We start from the raw sequence: 1,380 nt of genomic DNA, 5'->3' as shown, positions 1-1,380 counted from the left end.
ATATGGTGACCTACTGTATTATACTACATTGTATATTAATTCCAGTAGGAAAAAATATTAGTTTCTTTGAAATTTCATTATGCATGAAATCATTTCATGCAACTTACTGACATGTGTATAACTAAAATACATTCAAAAAGAGTAATCAAAATGTTAAGAAAATATTTCTTCATTGCACTGCTCCTATTGGCCTACACTTTTCATAGTTACAACTTAGACTTGGATAATACATTTTCATTTAAATCCTATATTGATTCATGATGGCACTATAATATGAGCAAAGGATGATACCTGTATCTCTTAGTATCAAACTTTTCTTGATACAGTTTTTCTGCCAGTGTATTACTTTACTACATTTTTGATGGGTCTTTTTTCTAAGAAGATTTTTTATGCACCTTTACCTTGACGTCAGGTCATGTTGTGTAGCTACTGTTTGCAATTATAACCTGAGTAAAGTCCCATGATAGAACTGATTCCATTTAAATTGTTAGGTACAAGAAGAGTACAGTTTGGTCTGGCCATACTGAACAGTGCAGCCCAGTTTGCCACAAATGGTTTACAAGTAGTGTCCTGTGGCAACACTGGATCCGACATGTTACTTTGAACATTGTCTCATCCCACAAGTTAACTCTAAATCTTTTCACTCATGATTGCACTTACAAATACATTATAGACTAAAATGTTGGCACCTGATGCCATACTCTCTAAACATTGACCTCTTCACAGTTTCGACTGTTGCTTGGTTGAAGCATGGCCAAGGCTGGACTGGTAGTAACTCTCATGAACCACCAAGGCTGGGGTGATGGCAGACACACGGCTACAGCCTTGACAGACAGACAAGAACACACACTATACAAAACATGTACATACTACTTAAACTATTTCTCCTATTAGTGCACCACCAAGTAATTACCCTTTCTCTGTATAGAGAGTTTTTACAGGTTATGTGCAGACATGTACCTGTACTTATACTTTTGCACAAAAAACAACATTGTGATGATTGACCTTGATTTAACTTGTGTTATCATTTAGTATGGAAAGCATTATAATGCATTTTGCATTCCACAGAAGATCATGATCGAGTAGAAACTTTATTTGAAACTTTATTTCATGTTCAGGTTAATCATAAAAAATACATCTTGATTGGTCAATTGGCACAACAACAACTACACTCGGCACAAAAAGTTTGGAATATCAACTTTGGTATATCATATTTCCGTTATTTATGCATCAATTTCAATGTATTATATATCAATAGAAAGCTTGTGTAATTTTCTTTCCTATGGTATCAAACGTATTATGATTGTAAACACATGAAACGAGCACAAGGCCTGCTTACGTGAATGGCTCCCGAAAAAAAAGTGCCCAAATTCCCCTACT

At 34.8% G+C, this 1,380-nt stretch overlaps 1 protein-coding gene across 1 annotated transcript in view; it reads right to left on the bottom strand.

Annotated features, from left to right (window-relative positions):
* Nucleotides 1-8: 8 nt before the first annotated feature.
* The window catches only part of LOC118409066 (hydroxyacid oxidase 1-like), a gene marked incomplete at its 5' end in the record, with an annotated part of 4,173 nt that continues 2,801 nt past the window's right edge, over nt 9-1,380 (bottom strand). Inside the window, 1 exon segment of the mRNA XM_035809933.1 lies at nt 9-824. Within this exon segment, the coding sequence (XP_035665826.1) occupies nt 721-824 (104 nt within the window).

This window comes from Branchiostoma floridae, unplaced genomic scaffold, assembly GCF_000003815.2.
Source record: "Branchiostoma floridae strain S238N-H82 unplaced genomic scaffold, Bfl_VNyyK Sc7u5tJ_948, whole genome shotgun sequence".
Lineage (NCBI taxonomy): Eukaryota > Metazoa > Chordata > Leptocardii > Amphioxiformes > Branchiostomatidae > Branchiostoma > Branchiostoma floridae.
This window is presented reverse-complemented; position numbering and strand designations above follow the sequence as displayed.